General features: G+C 43.2%; 1 protein-coding gene across 3 annotated transcripts in view; it reads left to right on the top strand.

Annotated features, from left to right (window-relative positions):
* The window catches only part of ADGRE3 (adhesion G protein-coupled receptor E3), a 56161-nt gene extending 39345 nt beyond the window's left edge, over positions 1–16816 (top strand). For 2 of the 3 annotated variants that reach the window (XM_030821862.1, XM_030821861.1), the window contains 5 exons: positions 4525–4591; positions 4815–4906; positions 7698–7866; positions 12307–12414; positions 16462–16694. In XM_030821862.1, coding sequence (XP_030677722.1) covers positions 4525–4591; positions 4815–4906; positions 7698–7866; positions 12307–12414; positions 16462–16500 — 475 coding nt within the window. In that variant the 3' untranslated portion in view covers positions 16501–16694. Of the gene's footprint in view, positions 1–4524; positions 4592–4814; positions 4907–7697; positions 7867–12306; positions 12415–16461 lie in introns of all 3 variants that reach the window. The other variant, XM_030821863.1, reaches the window with a different exon arrangement.
* Positions 16817–19160: the final 2344 nt, after the last annotated feature.

Below are 19160 nucleotides of genomic sequence, written 5' to 3' on the forward strand. Positions count from 1 at the left end.
ACCAACAGGTTCATATGCCCACTGCACAGTAACGTACCAATCCACCAAGACAGCAGGGTTTGCAGCAGAGAAAGAGCTTAATGAGGCAAGGTGTGGTGGCTCACACCTGTAATCCCAACACTTTGGGAGGCCAAGGTGGGAGGATCACTTGAGGCCAGGAGTTCAAGACCAGCCTGGGCAATATAGCAAGACCCTCATCTCTACAAAAAATTAGCTGAGCACAGTGGCTCACACCTGTAATCCCAGCACTTTGGGAAGCCCAGACAGGAGGATCACTTGAGTTCATGACTTCAAGACCAGCCTGGGCAACATAGCAAGACCTTGTGTCTACTAAAAATTAAACAAATAAAAATAGCCAGGCATGGTGGTTCACACCTGTAGTCCCAGCTACTCAAGAAGCTGAGATGGAAGGACTGCTTGAGCCCAGGAGTTCAAGGCTGCAGTGAGCTATGCTCAGGCCACTACATTCCAGCCTGGGTGACAGATCAAGACCTTGTCTCAAAAAAAAAAAAAAGCTTAATAATCTCAGGGCACCAAGCGAGGAGATGGGAGAAGATTCTCAAATCAATCTCCTCAAGGAGCTCTGGACTGGGGCTTTTCAAGGGATCATGGAGGGTGTGGAGCCTGGAAAATGTGGGTCATTGATTGTTCAGGGTACAGCAGACAAAATCATCAGGAGACAGAAATTGCCTTCTTTGGTGACTCAGCTCCTTCTGTGGTCCTTCAGAGCAGCTGAAGCCAGTAGTTTCACTGGTATACAGGACCTGAAAGAATATCTCAACGGGAAACTTAATTTTTTTTGTTTTGTTTTTTGTTTTATTGAGACAGAGTTTCGCTCTTGTTGCCCAGGCTGGAGTGCAATGGCACGGTCTTGGCTCACTGCAACCTCCACCTCCTGGGTTCAAGCGATTCTCCCGCCTCAGCCTCCCAAGTAACTGAGATTACAGGTGCCCACAACCACGCCCAGCTAATTTTTGTACTTTTAGTAGAGATGGGGTTTCACCATGTTGACCAGGCTGGTCTTGAACTCCTGACCTCAGGTGATCCACCCACCTTGGCCTCCCAAAGTGCTGAGATTACAGGTGTGAGCCACCACACCCGGCTGAAACTTCATGTTTTATAATATTTAAGTTGTTACCTATAGAGCACTAAAGGGAAACTGTTATCTAGGATCTGTGTGATTCTAGGATAACAGGCACCAAACAGCTAGGAGGAAGCAGGTCAGAGAGCAAGCTGACCTGGCAGTGAATCCTGGATGTGCTGCAAGCTTGGCTTGTTTTCATTTCTCCCCCTTTTGTCTTCTCTGATTATTTTTATAAAGTTTATAGGTATGGCTTCAGAAGGAGAGGGTTTGGGGTGTTGTTCAAAAGACCACCAAGATGAATAAATAATAGAAAGAAGAGCTTTAAGGTCGGACACAGTGACTCATGCCTGTAATCCCAGCACTTTGGGAGGCCAAGGCGGGAGAATCGCTTGAGGCCAGGAGTTCGGGACCAGCCTGGCCAACATGTGAGAACCCATCTCTACTAAAAATACAAAAAATTAGCCAGGCGTGGTGGCACACACCTACTTAGGAAGCTGAAGCAGGAGAATCACTTGAACCCAGGAGGTAGAAGTTGCAGTGAGTTGTGATTGTACCAACGCACTCCAACCTAAACGACAGAGTGAGACTCTGAAAAAAAAAGAAAAAGGAAAGAAAAAACAAGAAAGAAAGAAGAAAAAGAAAGAAAGAAAGAAAGAAAGAAAGAAAGAAAGAAAGAAAGAAAGAAAGAGGAAGAAAGGGAAAGGAAGGAAGAAAGGGAAAGGAAGGAAGGAAGGAAGAAAGGAAAGGAAAGGAAAGGAGGAAAGAAAGAAAAAGAAAGAAAAGAAAGAAAGAAAGAAGAAAGAAAGAACGAACGAACGAAAGAAAGAAAGAAAGAAAGAGAGAAAGGAGAGCTTTATTGGCAATATTGGTTTGCAAACCAAAAAAAGAAAGTCTCCAGCATGAGCCAAAGGTGCTCCCTCTTTGAAAAGGGGAAGGACAAGTTAGATGAGAGCAGAGTGCATGCACGATGGATAAACATATATATATAACATACATCCCATGTTCACTTTGGGCAGGATTTTAGCATTAAAATAAGATAGGAAAGCCGGGCGCATTGGCTCAGGCCTGTAATCCCAGCACTTTGGGAGGCTGAGGCGGGTGGATGACCTGAGGTCAGGAGTTCAAGACCAGCCTGGCCAACACAGTGAAACCCCGTCTCTACTAAAAAGACAAAAAATTAGCCGGGTGTGGTGGTACGCACCTGTAATCTCAGCCACTTGGGAGGCTGAGGCAGGAGAATCACTTGAACCCAGGAGGTGGAGGTTGCAGTGAGCTGAGATCATGCCATTGCACTCTCCAGCCTGGGCAACAAGAGCAAAACTCCGTCTCAAAAAAAAAAAAAAAAGGAAGACCAGGCATGATGGTTCACGCCCGTAACCCCAGCACTTTGTGAAGCCAAGGAGGAAGGATTGCTTGAGCCCAGAACTTCAAGACCAGGCTGGACAACATAGCAAAACCCCATCTCTACCAAAAAAAAAATTGTTTTAATTAGCTGGACATGGTGGTGCATGCCTGTAGTCCCAGCTACTCAGGAGGCTGGGGCGGGAGGATGGCATGAGCATAGGAGTTCAAGGATGCAGTAAGTTGTGATAGAGCTACTGCACCACAGCCTGAGTGACAGAGCAAGATCCAACTCTAAAAAATACATAAATAAAATAAAATAAATAATGAGGAGGAATGTGGCTCTACACCAAAAGTTGAACCAAAAGACACAAAGACAGTTTGTGCACAGCCTCTATAAACTAACTGAAACTGGCTTAAGATCCATAATTGCTTTGACTAGGTTCCCTTTCCAGTCAGAGTTACAGTGGTCTGGATCGTATATCAGAAGTAGGAGGGAACTGATGGCTTCTATTGTTATGGAGTTTAGCAAGCGTGCGTTTTCTTGTAGCCAGAGGAATTTAGAGAGTTGCTTCACCAGCCAGGATCTGAACCCTCGACCCAAAGGTAACTTGGTTTCCTTAACGTTAGGGTCCATCTTAGTGGATATAGAAGTGTCTATTTCAATCTCTCAGATCACAAGAGTTAGGTCCCAACTTTTTTCTTCCTGTAATTTGAGCTCTCAAGTCTCAGTCCCCTCAATAGCGAGATGAGAATAATAGTTGTCCCGATTGTTCCAACCTCACAGTGCTGGTGTGAAAATTCAACAGGATTGTGCTCCTAAAATCCTTAACAGGACACTGTTCCTCCTAGCTGTTTGGTGCCTATTATCCTAGAATCACACCACAGTTACTAAAAAGTTTAAATTCTATAAAAACCCTAAAAATCTGGTAATGTCACAAAGCTGTGTCCACCCCAGCCCACAGAGATCAATCTAGCTATATTAAATCACATGCTTAAATTACAAATTAAACTCTCTGTACATATACCAATTTAAATGTGTATCTCCAATTGTGTGTAATAGGTTCAAAAAGGATCTAAATGAAAATATATTTTGTACTACTTCAAAATACCTTGAGCTATGAGTATTTTTTATGTTGCAGCATCCATTTTAATTTGAGCACATAATTTGTTGTTGTTTTCATTTTAATCATAAAAATAAGACAAGTTTGTTAAATTTTTTTCATAGTTTTTGAAATATATAAAGTAAAAAGTGAAAGAGGCTGTCACATGATGTGTGGATCAAAGTTGCAATCAAAATGTGTAATCAAAGCTGATTGTTGGCCGGGCGTGGTGGCTCATGCCTGTAATCCCAGCACTTTGGGAGGCCAAGGGGAGCAAATCATGTGAGGTCTGGAGTTCAAGACCAGCCTGGCCAACATGGCAAAACCCCATCTCTACTAAAAATGCAAAAATTAGCTGGGTGTGGTGGTGCACATCTGTAATCCCAGCTATTCAGGAGACTGAGGCAGGAGAATCACTTGAATCCAGGAGGCAGAGGTTGCAGTGAGCTGAGATCGCACCACTGCACTCCAACCTGGGCAACAGAGCAAGACCCTGTCTCAAAAAAAAAAAAAAAAAAAAAAAAAAGCTGGTGTCATCAGCTGACTTTCTTTTTATTTTATTTATTTATTTATTTATTTATTTATTTATTTATTGAGACGGAGCCTCAGTTTGTCACCCAGGCTGGAGTGCAGTGGCGCGATCTCGGCTCACTGCAAGCTCCGCCTACCGGGTTCCCGCCATTCTCCTGCCTCAGCCTCCCGAGTAGCTGGGACTACAGGCGCCCGCCACTACGCCTGGCTAATTTTTATATTTTTAGTAGAGATGGGATTTCGCCATGTTAGCCAGAATGGTCTTGAGCTCCTGACCTCGTGATCCGCCCGTCTCGGCCTCCCAAAGTGCTGGGATTACAGGCGTGAGCCACCGCGCCCAGCCTGTCATCAGCTGACTTTCAAGAGAAACTGGAAACAATTCTCTGATAGGAAAAGAGTCACTTTATGTTGATCTCATGCACTTTCTCTGATCTCTCTTTGTATCTCTTTTCCCATTGTTCCTAGATGCTGGCTCCACCTGGACCAGGGATTCATCTGGAGTTTCCTTGGCCCAGTCTGTGCCATTTTCTCTGTGAGTATGTGCCTTTGATGTTCCCAAACTAAGAAGAACCAAGAGAAATGCTGGGTACAAGATGGTACAAGGGGCTTGCATTTCCACTGTTGGGTGGTTTGATTTTCCACCTGCTACCAATTCAGTCCCGTGTACAAGAGGGTAGGACTCCTGTGTGCAATTTAAAGTGGACACCATGCATTACTTTAACTTGCACTCTGCCTTGTTTGTGTTGGTCCTGCAGGTGAATTTAGTGTTGTTTATCTTGGTCTTTTGGATTTTGAAAAGAAAACTTTCCTCCCTCAATAGTGAAGTGTCAACCATCCAGAACACAAGGTAGGATGTGACAAATGGTACTTCCTACTCCCTTTCCTTCTGCCAATCCTTCCTACATATCCATACACATGTACATTCAACAGCCATGCTCCCAGGACTAGCAAGACCACTGTAATCTTCCACCATCACAATTAATGAGAACCTGAATTAGCTAGAATACAAGCTAACCTGCTGTGATAAAGAAAAAATCTCCAAAAAAAAAAAAAAAAAAAAGAATAAAATAGAAGTTTATTTCAGTTTCATGTTGCAACCCAGAAGTGACCGGTTCAGGGCTATTAAAGAAGCTCTGCTCCACACAGTGTTCCAGGGTCTCAGGTTCTTTCTACTTTGTTGCTCCACCATCCTCTAAAAGGATGTTGCCCTTGTCAATATCCCATCCATGGGCAGGAGATAATATAGGAGTTGCACTTGCCACATTTGCTGATATCCCATTGGCTGATCTTGGTCACATGATAACACCCAGCTGCAAGGGAGGCTGGGAAATGTAGTCTCTACCCTGACCATGTGCCTTGTTTTAAAACTCAAAGGGGAAGAGATCTAACACTAAAAGGAAGATGAAAAGGGAGAAAAACATTCGTTTCTGCCACACTACACAAGATGCACACAGGAGTATATTTTTTATCAAAAGCAACCAACTCAGATTTGCTAATCCAACAGTTACTAAAAAGTTTAAATTATATAGAAACCCTAAAAATGAATCTGGTAATGTCACAAAGCTGTGTCCACCCCAGCCAATAGAGATCAATCTAGCTATATTAAATCACATGCTTAAATTACAAATTAAACTCTCTGTACACATACCAATTTAAATGTTTATCTCCAATTGTGTGTGATAGGTTCAATAAGAATCTAGATTAAAAGATATTTTGTATAATATTTGAAAATATCTTGAGGTATGAGTATTTTTATGTTGCAGCATCCATTTTGATTTGAACATGTAATTTGTTGTTTTCATTTTAATCATAAAAATAAGACAAGTTTGTTACATTTTTTCATAGTCTTTTGAAATATATACAGTAAAAAGTGAAAGTGGCTGTCTCTTTTCCTGCTACTTCCACTTCCCAGGATGCCAGAATGAACAGCCTGTATGATGTGTAAGATAAAATATGACATTTTCCCAGAGCTTTCTCTGTGCACTTTTAAGTAGAACAGACCGACACACACACAATAGGATCACACTATACAAACTGTTCCTCAATTAGCATTCCTCACTTATGTAATATCCTTAATAATTAGGGATATATATAATGTATATATACTTATAATATAGATATCATATGTATATGTATACACATATACATATACATATAATATAGATAGTATATGTGTATGTATACACATATATACACATATAATATATTCTATACATGTATAACACAATATGTATTTTATATACACTATCACTATATATTGTGATTATATATTGTGATAGCGTATATAAAATATATATGTACATATATATATTGTGTGTGTATATATGCCAGAAATACTATAAGTAGGATGGCCTCATATCTCAGCTTACCTGGAATAGTCTCAGTTTATGTCTGTTGACACAATGTAATTATTAATAGTACCCCTTTTATTCATTATTATTTTTATTCTTATTGATACATAATATTTATATACATTTACGAAGTATTTGTGATATTTTGATTCATGCATAAAATGTGCAATGATCAAATCAGGGTATTTAAGGTATTCATCACCTCAAACATTTATCATTTCTTTCTGTTAGGAACAGTACACCTCCTTTTGATCACAAAAGCCTTCCTGTTTGAATAACAAATTGTATGACCTCGGCCGGGTGGGGTGGCTCACACCTGTAATCCCAGCACTTTGGGAGGCCAAGGCAGGTGGATCATTTGAGGTCAGTCGTTTGAGACCAGCCTGGCCAACATGGTGAAACCCCATCTCTACTAAAAATACAAAAATTAGCTGGGTATGGTGGCATGCCTGTAATCCCAGCTACTCGGGAGGCTGAGGCTGGAGAATCACTTGAACCCATGAGCTGAGATCACACCACTGCACTCCAGCCTGGGCAACAGAGCGAGACTCCATCTCAAAAAAAAAAAAATTATATGACCCCCGTCTATAAATGATAAGAGTGAGAGAGAGAGAAAGCACCCAGGTTTTAAAATGCCTTATGTATGTTTGGTACTAATTTTGTCCCATACATTGTCCTAAATACTTTCCCATGAAAGTCTCACATAATCTTTATAGCAACCCCATGAAATAGGACAATTATTAAGATAAGGGAACTGGGGCTGGGTGCAGTGGTTCACTCTTGTAATCCCAATACTTTGGGGGTCCGAGATGGGTGGATCTCTTGAGGTCAGGAGTTCGAGACCAGCCTGGTCAACATGGTGAAACCCTATCTCCACTAAAAATACAAAAATTAGCAGGGCATGATGGTGTATGACTGTAGTTAGTTCCAGCTACTGGGGAGGCTGAGATAGGAGAATCGCTTGAACCCTGGAGGTGGAGGTTGCAGTGAGTCAATATCATGTCATTGCACTCCAGCCTGGGCAACAGAGCAAGACTCCATCTCAAAAATAAAATAAAATAAAATAAAATAAAATAAAATAAAATAAAATAAAAAAGATAAGATGAGGGAGCTGAGTTGCAAGAAGGTAAAGCAGCTTTCCCAAGATCACACAGGTAGGCAGTGCTGGCTTCCATTTAAACCCAGGTAGTCTAGCTCCAGAGTTCTCACTATTAACAGCTAACTAGAGGGGTGCTTATGCTCATTATTAGTTATTTGACATCCTAATCTCTGACTTCCTCCTCCCAGGATGCTGGCTTTCAAAGCAACAGCTCAGCTCTTCATCCTGGGCTGCACCTGGTGTCTGGGCTTGCTACAGGTGGGTCCAGCTGCCCAAGTCATGGCCTACCTCTTTGCCATCATCAACAGCCTCCAAGGCTTTTTCATCTTCTTGGTCTACTGCCTCCTCAGCCAGCAGGTAAACACTGACCCCTTTCTTTGTTACTTTAAACTTAAGAAAATTTTGGAAATGGAGTTTAATGGGGATTTAAGTTGACATTCTCTAAATGTTCCATAAGAGATTATAATCCACCTGTAAACACTCTCTCTATTTTCTCTACTTTAAAAATGCTACTAGTTGTTAAGATACATCATTTATTAACACATTTCAGAATATAAATAATTGCTATGTCAAAAAAAACATGCCTTTTTCTCAGTTTTTCCACTTGTAATAGTCAGCTAATGCTGTGTAACAAACAACCTCAAAATATCTCATTGGTTTAAACACAAATATTTGCTTTTCTTATTCTGGGGTCTACAGGTCTGTTGGGGTTCACCTGATCTTAGCTGAGCTCAGCTTGCCTTTGCTCCAGGATGTAGATCAGGTTTAGGCTGCTCCTTGTGACTCATCCTGAAGCTTAGGCAGAAGGGGGAGCAACTCCCCAGCAAATATTCTTCTCCTAACAATGCTGAAATCACAAAGAGGCAGACCCTACTGGGCAAGGTCACTCAAGCCTGTGATTCTTCCTCCTCTAATATCCCATTGTCAAAGCAAGTCACACAGCCAAGCCCAAAGTCAATGGGAAAAGAACGCTCAACCCACCAAGAGACTAAGACAGAGTGTAATACAACTACAAAGGAGTGAATCGTGGAGATCAACAATGCAGCTAACACACCACTTCACATGAATTCTTTTTTTTTCCAACTATTATTTTATTTACATTACTACCTTAAGTTACATGGAAAAAAACACCCAAGCAGTTCTGCCCTATTTCAGAAAAAGTTTCCAATCGGCAGGGTGTAGTGGCTCACGCCTGTAATCCCAGCACTTTGGGAGGCCGACACAGGGGGATCACTTGTGCTCAGGAGTTCGAGACCAGCCTGACGAACATGGCGAAACCCCGTCTCTACTGAAAACTACAAAACAATTACCCAGGCATGATGGAGGCGCCTGTAATCCCAGCTGCTCGGGAGGCTAGGCAGGATAATCGCTTGAACCCAGGAGGCAGAGGCTGCAGTGAGCCGAGATCGCACCACTGCACTCCAGCCTGGGCAACAGAGCAAGACTCTATCTCAAAAAAAAAAGAGAAAAAGAAAAAGCTTCCAGTCAATACCAATTATATAATGCTGGGATTACAGGTGTAAGCCACCCTGCTGGGCTGATTTGTCCCTTTTTCTTCAAGACATATTAAATGATACGTGCCCCTCAAAGCCCTCACTGTCCCAGACTAGGTCACATTCCAGGATCACACAGCCTTCCTTGTAACACTGGCTGTCTTCAAGGGCGAACTCATAGATCCATCCCAGTCTGCTATTGCGGTTTTTGCAACTCACATCTCAAACCATGGAACAGCAGTGGGCATGATGAGGTCTTGAACTTCACTGTACTGCAGGTTAACTGCCTTGTTAAAGAGAAACTGGGGCCAGGCACAGTGACTCATGCCCATAATTCCAGTACTTCAGGAGGCTGAGGCAGGAGGCAGAACTCATCTCCACTTGGTTCACAGGCACCACTGGCAGAGCGTTTGTTTCATCATCATCATCATCATCATTTTTTTTTTTTTTTTTTTTTTTGAGACGGAGTCTTGCTCTGTCACCCAGGCTGGAGTACAGTAGCACAATCTCGGCTCACTGCAACCTCCGCCTCCCAGGTTCAAGCAATTCTCCTGCCTCAGCCTCCTGAGTACCTGGGACTACAGGCGCATCCCACCATGCCTGGCTAATTTTTTTTTTTTTTTTTGTATTTTTAGTAGAGATGGGGTTTCACATGAGCATACAAAAAACACTTATATGTACTCTTCCCTTAGTTTATCTCAGTTTTTGAGGCATATCATAGCATCCAGTTTTTGTTTGTTATTTGTTTTTTTGTTGTTTTGTTTTTTGTTTTTTGTTTGAGACCGAGTTTGGCTCTTGTTGCCCAGGCTGGAGTGCAATGGCGCTACCTCAGCTCACCGCAACCTCCGCCTCCTAGGTTCAAGTGATTATCCTTCCTCAGCCTCCTGAGTAGCTGGGATTACAGGTGCACGCCTCCACACCCAGCTAATTTTGTGTTTTTAATAGAGACGGGGTTTCTCCGTGTTGGTCAGGCTGGTCTCGAACTCCCGACCTCAGGTGATCTGCCCGCCTCAGCCTCCCAAAGTGCTGGGATTACAGGCGTGAGCCATCATGCCTGGCCTAGCCTCCAGTTTTTAAAGATATATATAGTTTTATTTCATATGGCTACTAAATTCAAAACACTTTATTTGTCTGCGACTGAACAGTAATGTGTGTCCTCCAAGAAGGTCCCTTACTAAGGGGTGCTCAGGGATAATCGGGACTGCACGCTGTCTCCAGAATGGAACCCAGCCGAGTGTGGTGGCTCATGCCTGTAATCCCAGCACTTTGGGAGGCCGAGGCAGGTGGATCATCTGAGGTCAAGAGTTCAAGACCAGCCTGGCCAGCATGGTGAAAGCCAGTCTCTACTAAACAATACAAACATTAGCCGAGAGTGGTGGCAACTGCCTGTAATCCCAGCTACTCGGGAGGCCGAGGCTAGAGAATCACTTTAACCTGGGAGGCAGAGGTTGCAGTGAGCCGAGATCGCACCATTGCACTCCAGCCTGAGCAACAGAGCGAGATTCCGTCTCAAAAAAAAAAACAAAAGAAACTACTCCAGAGGGTTTCATTTTGTTTATATAACGAGTATAAGCACTCATTGTTTGTGTTATTGTTATGTATTTATTTATGTGTAGGTATGGGAGTTTATGGCATATCGGAATGGTTCTTACCAGGAGCAATTGTGTTCCCACCACAGGACAGTTAGCGATGTCTGGGGAAATGTTTTTCATAACAAGGGTGGGGGTTTCTACTGGCATCTAGTTGGTGGAGGTCAGAGATGCTGCTAAATATCCTAAATAATGCACACAGGACAGCCCTCTCCGGCAAAACGTGATCCAACCCAAGATGTCAATAGTGCCAAGGTTGGGATATCACAGTATGGCAGATGTTGTCCACGGCCCTCTCATATGCCTTTGGCTTCTGTCTCTACATGCCTGGAGATGCTTGTTGCAAACACCCATGACTGTGCCTGAAGGCTTCGTACTGCCCACAGGACATGCCTGGTGCATGCACAGGGCAAACTGGTGATGCCAAAGAGTAATGGCCCTTGAGACCGGCCATCAACCCATGACTGATGGGAGCTGGTGGATAAATACCCCAGCTCCCTCCTCCTTCAGGCAAGTTGACTCTAAAGTAGTTCCATGCTCTACCCCAGAGCTCCTGAATGGGGTTGAGCCCCAGATTCCCACAATGGAAATAACCTTAATTATGCATCCTTTACCAGCTTCCTTCTCTTCCCTGTCCTGCTTCCTCATTGCCCTACTGGTGCTTCTTGGGATCACCCCTCAAATAAACTCCTTACACTTCAAGTCTTTTTGCAGGGTCTGCTTCTGAGGTGCACAAAACCAAAACACATTGAAGGGTACTACCAAAATATTATTGGTGATTTTCACTAGATTGAGGAATTATATGTAACTTCTATTTTCTTCCTTTTGCATATGCATATCTTATAAATTTTCTATTTTTTCTTTTCTTTTCTTTTCTTTTTTTGAGATGAAGTGTTGCTCTGTCTCCCAGGCTGGAGTGCAGTGCCACGATCTCAGCTCACTGCAACCTCTGCCTCCCAGGTTCAAGCAATTCTCCTGCCTCAGCCTCTGGAGTAGCTGGGATTATAGTCATGAGCCACCACTCCCATCTAATTATTTTGTATTTTTAATAGAGACGGGGTTTCACCGTGTTAGCCAGGATGGTCTCGATCTCCTGACCTCGTGATCCGTCAGCCTCCCAAAGTGCTGGGATTACAGGTTTGAGCCACCACACCCGGCCATAAATTTTCTACAACAATTATATACTCTGTAATGGAAAATCTTTATTGTGGTAAAACATATATAATATAAAATTTACCTTTTTAACCATTTTTAAGTGTACCGTTAGTAGCACCACATTCGCAATGTCATGCAACCATCACCTACATCCATCTCTGGAACTTTATTCATCTTCCCAAACTGAAACTCCATCCCCATTAAACACTAACTCCCCACTCTGCTTCCCCACAGGCCCTGGAAACCACTATTCTCCTTTATGTCTATATGGATTTGACTACTTTAGGTACCTCATATAAGTAGAACCATACAGTATTTGCCTTTTCATGATGAGCTTATTTCGCTTAGGCTGATGTCCTCAAGGTTCATCTGTGTGGTAGCATATGTGTCAGAATCTCCTTCCTTTATAAGATTGAATAATATTCCATTGTACGAATAGACCATGTTTTTTGAAAATAAATAAATAATAATACATCTCTATCCTCTTCCTGACTCACTGACCTTTCTGCTGTTCACCAATGTTAGCAAAACCCATCCAGGTATTTCCTTTGATGTTCCAGGTCCAGAAGCAATATCGAAAGTGGTTTAGAGAGATCGTAAAATCAAAATCTGAGTCTGAGACATACACACTTTCCAGCAAGATGGGTCCTGACTCAAAACCCAGTGAGGTAAGTGAACATGTGAATTGTTCTAATGTTTTGCATACTCCTCTCTTGACGCTGCAAACTTCCTCTAGTTTGGGTATTTTTTGTTTGTTTGTTTGTTTGTTTTTAAGTTCTGAGGTTACATGTGCAGGTTTGTTACATAGGTAAACGTGTGCCATGGTGGTTTGCTGCACCTATCAACCCGTTACCTAGGTATTAAGCCCAGCATTGGCTGGGCATGGTGGCTCACCCCTGTAATCCCAGCATTTTGGGAGGCTGAGGTGGGTGGATCACCTGAGGTCAGGAGTTCAAGACCAGCCTGACCAACATGGTGAAACCCCATCTCTACTAAAAATACAAAAAATAGCTGGGTGTGGTGGTATGCACCTGTAGTCCCAGCTACTGGGGAGGCTGAGAAAGGAAAATCACTTGAACCTGAGAGGCGGAGGTTGTAGTGAGCCAAAATCACACCATTGCACTCCAGCCTGGGTGACAGAGCGAGACTGCGTCTAAAAAAAGAAAAGAAAAAAAAAACAACATGCATCGGCTCTTTTCCCCAACGCTCTCCGCCTCCAAGCTCCCCCAACAGGCCCCAGTGAGTGTTGCTCCTCTCCCTGTGTCCATGTGTTCTCATTGTTCATCTCCCACTTATAAGTGAGAACATGCGGTGTTTGGTGTTCTGCTCCTGAGTTAGTTTGCTGAGCTTCTTCTAGTTTTTAATTTATATTTTCCTTTTTTTTTTTTTTTTGCTTAAGAGACAGAGTCTTGCTCTGTCGCCCAGGCTGGAGTGCAGTGGCACGATCATAGCTCACTGTGGTTTCAACCTCCTGGGCTCAAGCAATCCTCCCATCTCAGCTTCCCGAGTAGCTGAGACCACAGGTGTGCACCACCATGCCCTACTAATTTTTTTTATAGAGAGAGAGAGATGGGGTCTCTCTGTGTTGCCCAGGCTGGTCTTGACCTCCCAGCTCAAGCAGTCCCACCACCTCAGCCTCCCAAAGTGCTGGAATTACAGGTATAAGCCACCGCACCCAGCCTATATTTTCCCTTTTCAAGGATATGCTCATGTTATTCAATTTCCATGATGTAAAATATAATAAAAAGGAAGCCAAGGGCTGGGCACAGTGGCTCACGCCTATAATCCCAACACTTTGGGAGGCTGAGGTGGGCAAATCACCTGAGATTGGGAGTTCGAGACCAGCCTGACCAACATGGAGAAACCCCATCTCTACTAAAAATACGAAATTAGCTGGGCATGGTGGCACATGCCTGTAATCCCAGCTACTCAGGAGGCTGAAGCAGGAGAATCGCTTGAATCCAGGAGGCAGAGGTTGCAGCGAGCCGAGCTCGTGCCATTGCACTCCAGCCTGGGCAACAAGAGCGAAACTCTGTCTCAAAAAAAAAAAAAGGAAACCAGGTGTGGTGGCGCTGTAGTCCTAGCTACTTGGGAGGCTGAGATGGGAGGATTGCTTGAGCCCAGGAGTTTGACACCAGCCTGGGAAACATAGGGTAGCTTTGAGGAGCTAGTCTTAGTACAAACTCGCTTTCCTGGAGGGTATGAGGAAGAGTCCTTTTCCTGATAACCTGGTTTGAGTTCCTCATTCTTGTTATATTGTTGCTCAGTGACTTCTCTCTGCTCACTAACAGCACTGAAGCTGGTTTTCGTATGTATTCTTGTTGTGTGAAGATGTATGGGTAAAACATATCACCAGAACCAATGCAATCTAACACAGACTCCCACTGGGGGAAATTTACAAGCACAGGCATAGCAGAGTGATAATCTTCCCCCAAATGCCCACTGTCCATAAAGATGTGGATGTGGGCCCACAGAGTGGGGGTACGCCATGGAACAGGCTCCAGGGGAGGGATTCTGCCCCAGCTGCTCTGCATAATTACAGAGGATGGGTGCAGGGAATCATGGGACCTTTCTGGAGGAGGAAATAGCCCTGTTAGAACAATGATACTTCTGGAATCTGGTTGCTGGTATTCTCTTCTTCCATTGCACTAACTCAGGCTCAGTGCACCACAGAATGAGCTTTCTGCACTATGTGACATTTCGTTCCATATTTGGCTTTTTGAATAAATGACAGAATAGATGTCTAAAAAGAGGCTGGGCATGGTGGCTCACACCTGTAATCCCAACACTTTGGGAGGCCAAGGTGGGAGGATTACTTGAGTCCAGGAGTTTGAGACCAGCCTGGGCAACATAGTGAGAACCTGTCTCTTCTTTTCTTTTCACTTTTTTTTTTTTTTTTTTTTTTTGAGACAGAGTCTCACTCTATCATCCAGGCTAGAGTACAGTGGCGCGATCTTGGCTCACTGCAACCTCTGCCTCCTGGGTTCAAGCGATTCTCCTGCCTCAGCCTCCCCAGTAGCTGGGATTACATGCACCCACCACCACACCTGGCTAATTTTTTTGTATTTTTAGTAGAGATGGTGTTTCACCATGTTGGCTAGGCTGGTCTCGAACTCCTGACCTCAAGTGATCCACCCGCCTTGGCCTCTCAAAGTGCTGAGATTACAGGTGTGAGCCACTGGGCATGGTGGCAGGTGCCTGTAATCCCAGCTACTCAGGAGACTGAGGCAAGAGAATCGCTTGAACCTGGGAGGCAAAGATTACAGTGAGCCGAGATCATGCCATTGCTCTCCAGCCTGGGCGACAAGAGTGAAACTCTGTCTCAAAAAAGAAAAATTGATTAATATTAGGCTTAATTATTCTCAACAAGAGTAAAAGTGCCAACTGTTGACTGTGACCTATGAAAGGTTTCCCAGATAATCCAAAATAATTCCTACAGCTGCCAGCATTCCAGTTACTGGTTCTCCACAATGAAATAAGGAAAATTGTTTTTATTATTATCACTTAACACTGTGGAAATTGAATAATATGAGTGTATCTTTGGAAGGGGAAATTATCAAATATAACCTGGGCAATATAGTGAGTGTAGTGTAGGTGTAGTGGTGCATGCCTGTAGTTTCAGCTATTTGGGAGGTTGAGGCAGGAGGATTGCTTGAGCCCAGGAAGCAGAGGTTGCAATGGGCCAAGATCATGCCACTGCACTCCAGCCTGGGTGACAGAGCAAAACCCTGTCTCAAAAAAAAAAATATATATATATATACACATATATGTGTGTATATATACACACATATGCATGTATATATGAATCTCTCTTTAAGAAATACATTAGCTTTGGCCAGGCATGGTGGCTCATGCCAGTAATTCCAGCACTTTGGGAGAACAAGGTGGGAGGATCGCTTGAGGTCAGGAGTTTGAGACCTGCCTGGACAACAAAATAAGACCCCATCTCTACAGAAAAATCTCTATGCTCTTATTTTTTAGGCACAGAGTTTGAGTAAAAAGCTAATGAAACTCTTTCTGTATGGACAAATTTGACCTTGGGTTAACTTTCTAACTCTGTTCCCAAGAAACTTGATAAAGTGGGAAGATCAGTTAGGTTGCCGAGCAATGTTGCCTATGGAAAAAGTCATGCTTGACTTGTAAATTGCATCTGGATGGGAAATTCTGTGAATGAACCATAAATACCAGGAAGGGAGACGTAACTTTGAACTTCTTGCACACAACTCTTATAACTAGGCTAGCAAGCACTAACCTCATAGGCTTCTTCAGGAGATGTTGGTTCCTCTGTGGAGCTTGGGGCTGCTAAACCAAGCTGTAAGTTGTGGGGTGCAAAGAGAATATTTGTTGAGTTCTACAGTGTGTCAGGCACTGTGTTAGATAACAGGTATTCAAAGAGAAACAAAGCCAACAAGACTCTAACCTTTCTTCATAGACAAAAAAACATCCGGGGGCTGAAATTCCAGAGTGGAATATTATGTCTGAAAATTTATCAAAAAGAAGAATTCTTACAGCTGAATTTTTTATAAGTCTTCCCACTCTAAGCCAAAGAATACCACAACTGCCCTAGGATTTTTAAATGCTAGGAGATCATGCCATCCTTGCCTGCTGGTTCAAACTGGGTTTAAATCACTCCTGCTGTTTCTCCATGTTGTTGATTTTGTCTGTTTACTTTATTTTACCCTTACATCCACCTTTAATCTAAACCTGTTTTATAGGGGGATGTTTTTCCAGGACAAGTGAAGATAAAATATTAAAACTAGAATATTCAACTCCATATGGAAAATCATATCCCTGGATCTCTTTGGCATTATGAAGAATGAAGCTAAAGACAAGGGAATTCATTAAACATATCATCCTTGAAGAGGAAGTAATCAACCTTTACTTCCCAAAGTGTTTGTTCTCCCTAATAGGCTCTCAACAAACGTGTGGTAAATTGCATTTCTCTTCACTATGGTGTATTCAGTCAATGCTTGTCCCTGGAAACCCAAATCATGACCACTGCAAATATTTCCTTGACTTTTTGTAAATGAAGAGGTCCTTTTCCTCAAGTTCTTAGTCCCACTCATCCTAAACTTGCTCTTTTTTTAAGACAGGGTTTCACTCTGTCACCCAGGCTGGAGTGGAGTGGCATGATCATAGGTCACCGCAGCTTCAAACTCCAGAGCTCAACTGATTCTCCGGCCTCAGCTTCCCAAAGTGCTGGGATTACAGGCATGAGCCACTGCACCTGGCCATAAACTTGCTCTTTAAACTCATTCATTCCCTCAAATCAACAGCTTCCTACTGGCTTTACTTCCTTGCTAGATACAGGCTAATTTTTTTTTTTTTTTTTTTTGAGATGGAGTTTCGCTCTTGTTGCCCATCCTGGAGTGCAATGGCGTGAATGCAACCTCTGCCTCTCAGGTTCAAGCGATTCTTCTGCCTCAGCCTCCCAAGTAGCTGGCATTACAGGCATGGACCACCATGTCCGGCTAATTTTGTATTTTTAGTAGAGACAGGGTTTCTTCATGTTGGTCAGGCTGGTCTTGAACTCCCAACCTCAGGTGATCCACCTGACTTGGCCTCCCAAAGTGCTGGGATTACAGGCATGAGCCACCGTGCCCGGCCCAGGCTAACTTCTTTTTTTTGAGACTGAGTCTCACTCTGTCACCCAGGCTGAGTGCAGTGGTGAGATCTAGGCTCACTGCAACTTCTGCCTCCTGGGTTCAAGCCATTCTCCTGCCTTAGCCTCCCGATAGCTGGGACTACAAGCACATGCCACCATACCCAGCTAGTTTTTGTATTTTTAGTGAAGACAGGGTTTCACCATGTTGGCCAGGCTGATCTCAAACTCCTGACCTCAAGCAGCAATCCACCTGCTGGGGCCTCCCAAAGTGCTGGGATTACAGACATAAGCCATCGTGCCTGATGAGAGATTTTAAGTGTTCTCACCACAAAAAAAAGAAAAAAAGTTATATGAGGTAATCATATATGAATTAGCTTGACTTAGTCATTCCACGATGTAGATATATTTCAAAACATCCTGTTGTACATGATAAATATACACATTTTTGTCTATATAAAACAAATAAATAAATAAATTTTTAAAGTGTAGAAGAGCCTGGACTCTAAATTATGCTATCCCTCCAAATAAAAGTTTATTTTGCAAAAAATAAAAAAATTAAAGAATGTAAGAAGATTCAAGTGCATGCCCAAAAGTTCTAGTTCTATGGAACTTAATAAAAAGGGAATACATTTAAGAAGATATTTTACTGGATGATTCTTATTTTTCTTTAGCACCTGTCTGCAATTGATGTTGGGTGATTTTTTTCTTTTAATTCATCACTCTCAAAAGCCAAATTTGAGGTTTAGAAGACCACGCAGGAGAAATAGCTCAAAGCACTGAGGAAAAAAGGCCACAAGATTAAAATCTTGGAAGAATAAAAGGAAGACTGGGATGTTTAATATGATAATAATAGGAATTTTGGAAGAAAAGAGAGGATATGGCCGGGCGCAGTGGCTCACGCCTGTAATCCTAGCATTTTGGGAGGCCGAGGCAGGTGGATCACCTGAGGTCAGGAGTTCGAGACCAGCCTAGCCAACGTGGTGAAACCCCATCTCTACTAAAAATGCAAATATTAGCCAGGCATGGTGGCGGGTGCCTGTAATCCCAGCTACTTGGGAGGCTGAGGCAGGAGAATCACTTGAACCCAGGAGGGAGAGGTTGCAGTGAGTCGATATTACGCCATTGCACTCCAGTTTGGGTGACAGAGTGAGATTCCATCAAGAAAGAAAGAAAGAGGAAGGAAGGAAGGAAGGAAGGAAGGAAGGAAGGAAGGAAGGAAGGGAGGGAGGGAGGAAGGAAGGAAGGAAGGAAAAAAGAAGGGAGGGAGGGAGAGAGGGAAGGAAAGAAGAGGAAGAGAGAGAGAAAGAAAAGAAAGAAAGAGAAAGAAAGAAGAAAGAAAGAAAGAAAGAAAGAAAGAAAGAAAGAAAGAAAGAAAGAGAAAGAAAAAAAGAAAAAAGAAAAGAAAAGAAAAAGAAAAGAGGGAAGGAAAAGAAAGGACACATGTTCAGGCCCCTTCTATCCAAAAAGTCTCCCCTTAATCTGCTTTCCCGCTGCAATAGCCACTCTATCTCTCCTGCTCTTCACAGCCAAAATTATAGAAAAAAAGGCCGGGCATGGTGGCTCACGCCTATAATCCCAGCACTTTGGGAGGCCAAGGCGGGTGGATCACCTGAGGTCGGGAGTTCGAGACCAGCCTGACTAACGTGGAGAAACCCCTTCTCTACTAAAAATACAAAATTAGCCAGGCGTGGTGGTGCATGCCTGTAATCCCAGCTACTCAGGAGGCTGAGGCAGGAGAATCACTTGATCCCGGGAGGTGGAGGTTGCGGTGAGCCGAGATCGTGCCATTGCAGTCCACACTGGGCAACA

This window comes from Nomascus leucogenys, chromosome 10, assembly GCF_006542625.1.
Source record: "Nomascus leucogenys isolate Asia chromosome 10, Asia_NLE_v1, whole genome shotgun sequence".
Classification (NCBI taxonomy): domain Eukaryota; kingdom Metazoa; phylum Chordata; class Mammalia; order Primates; family Hylobatidae; genus Nomascus; species Nomascus leucogenys.